This window comes from Anarrhichthys ocellatus, unplaced genomic scaffold (genome assembly GCF_004355925.1).
Source record: "Anarrhichthys ocellatus isolate YVR2014 unplaced genomic scaffold, GSC_Weel_1.0 scaffold39, whole genome shotgun sequence".
Lineage (NCBI taxonomy): Eukaryota > Metazoa > Chordata > Actinopteri > Perciformes > Anarhichadidae > Anarrhichthys > Anarrhichthys ocellatus.
This window is the reverse complement of record NW_022280069.1, coordinates 2,098,088-2,099,716: the sequence shown is the minus strand read 5'-3', so window position 1 is coordinate 2,099,716 and position 1,629 is coordinate 2,098,088. Positions and strand designations below refer to the sequence as shown.

Below are 1,629 nucleotides of genomic sequence, written 5' to 3'. Positions count from 1 at the left end.
GTGTGTGTGTGTGTGTGTGTGTGTGTGTGTGTGTGTGTGTGTGTGTGCGCTAATGACAAAGTGTGGCAGCAGGCAAGGGCAGAGGGGGTTAAAGGAGAGTGGCACATATCTGTTGCTCTGGCATGTTCAGAAACCATCAACCGCAGCTGTAAGGCCCCGAGAGGTAACCGAAAGATTTAACGTGCCTGTAATGAGCCGTCAATAAGCCGCACACTGCATGAGGCCGTTTACCATAAATATGCTCTGTGACCAGCAGAGAATAACAAACGGATAACAAGGATCTATATTTGGACACTTGTGAGGCTTGTAAGCCGACCGTATGTATTTGATTCTCAAGCTTGGGTTTGTCACTTAGTGCAGGTCGATCTACAGAAAGTCACTTATCAAGAAAAACTGCCAAACATTTAGCCGGTTTTAGCTTCATAAATGTTCATATTTGATGTTTGTCTCTGTTTTATATTGTCTTTTCTATTGTTGGGCATGCTCAATGGTCCTAAACACTATGAAGAATGAACTTTGTCGCTATAACAAATCATCTGACTCCTGCTCAGAGTCAGATGAGAAGATCGATACCTCTCTGGTACCTGTACACTAGATATTAACGCTACAGCCAGCAGCCTATTAGCTTAGCTTAGCATAAAGACTGGAAGCAGGGGTAAACAGCTAGCTTGTCTCTGTCCAAAAATACAATAATCTGCCGACCAGCACGTCCAAAGCTCACTAGTTAACATGCTATATCTCTTTTTTTTTTTGTTTAATCTTTGCAAATAATTATGAGCCTGACTATTTCTTGGTTTGGAGCAGTGACTTCCTGGAGACTCGGCCTGTGTATATTTGGGTTCTAAGCAGAGGGAACTGGTGAATAAGAGTCTTACTCTGTAGCATTGGTGCTCCTCTTCCTCTACCGACATCGATCTCATAACCCTAACCTCCACCCCCTCCTTCTCTTTATCCTTTCCCCAGCCTGTGCGCACCGAGGGACCTGCCGCTGACCGTCCAGTCCTGCGTCCTCCCCAAGGACTGCCAGGTGACCGACTGGGCCGAGTGGGGCCCCTGCTCCAAAACCTGCGTAGACCCCGCGTCTCCCGTAGGCAACCGCACTCGGAGCAGACAGGTGGTCCAGTTCCCCGTGGGCCAGGGGGCGGAGTGCGTGCCGCTGCAGGACTCTCAGTCGTGTGAACCTCCGGGGGAAGGCGTGCCGCCCTGCTCCACGTGAGTCCCCCCTTGATAGCAGGGGAGGGAGCAGGGGCTCTTTGAGTGAAAGGAGTGGATGTGGGGGGTGTTTTTTCCGTAGCGGAGCACTCGACGGGCGCTCATGTTTCACGGGGATACAATTGCACATTAGGTTGTGATAATACCTTCCTCTTTGGTTACAGCGTTGTTAAGACGTCGCTGCAGTACCGAGCGCTCTGCAGGGATTCATTCTGTGTTCCAATAGAGCTCAGGAACAAAATACAGTAACGGTACTCAACCTGACTGAGGCCGCACACGCTTCCTGTTGGTTTCCCTTTACTCATACCACCAAGCTAATTTGCTCTCCTGGGTCGCCCGCGCGTGTGTGTGTGTGTGCGTGTGTGTGCGTGTGTGTGTGTGTGTGTGTGTGTGTGTGTGTGTGTGTGTGTGTGTGTG

General features: G+C 50.0%; 1 protein-coding gene across 1 annotated transcript in view; it reads left to right on the top strand.

Moving 5' to 3' along the window:
* Positions 1-928: 928 nt before the first annotated feature.
* The window catches only part of thsd7ab (thrombospondin, type I, domain containing 7Ab), a gene marked incomplete at its 5' end in the record, with an annotated part of 77,208 nt that continues 76,507 nt past the window's right edge, over positions 929-1,629 (top strand). Inside the window, one exon of the mRNA XM_031867352.1 lies at positions 929-1,212. Coding sequence (XP_031723212.1) covers positions 929-1,212 — 284 coding nt within the window. The remainder of the gene's footprint in view (positions 1,213-1,629) is intronic.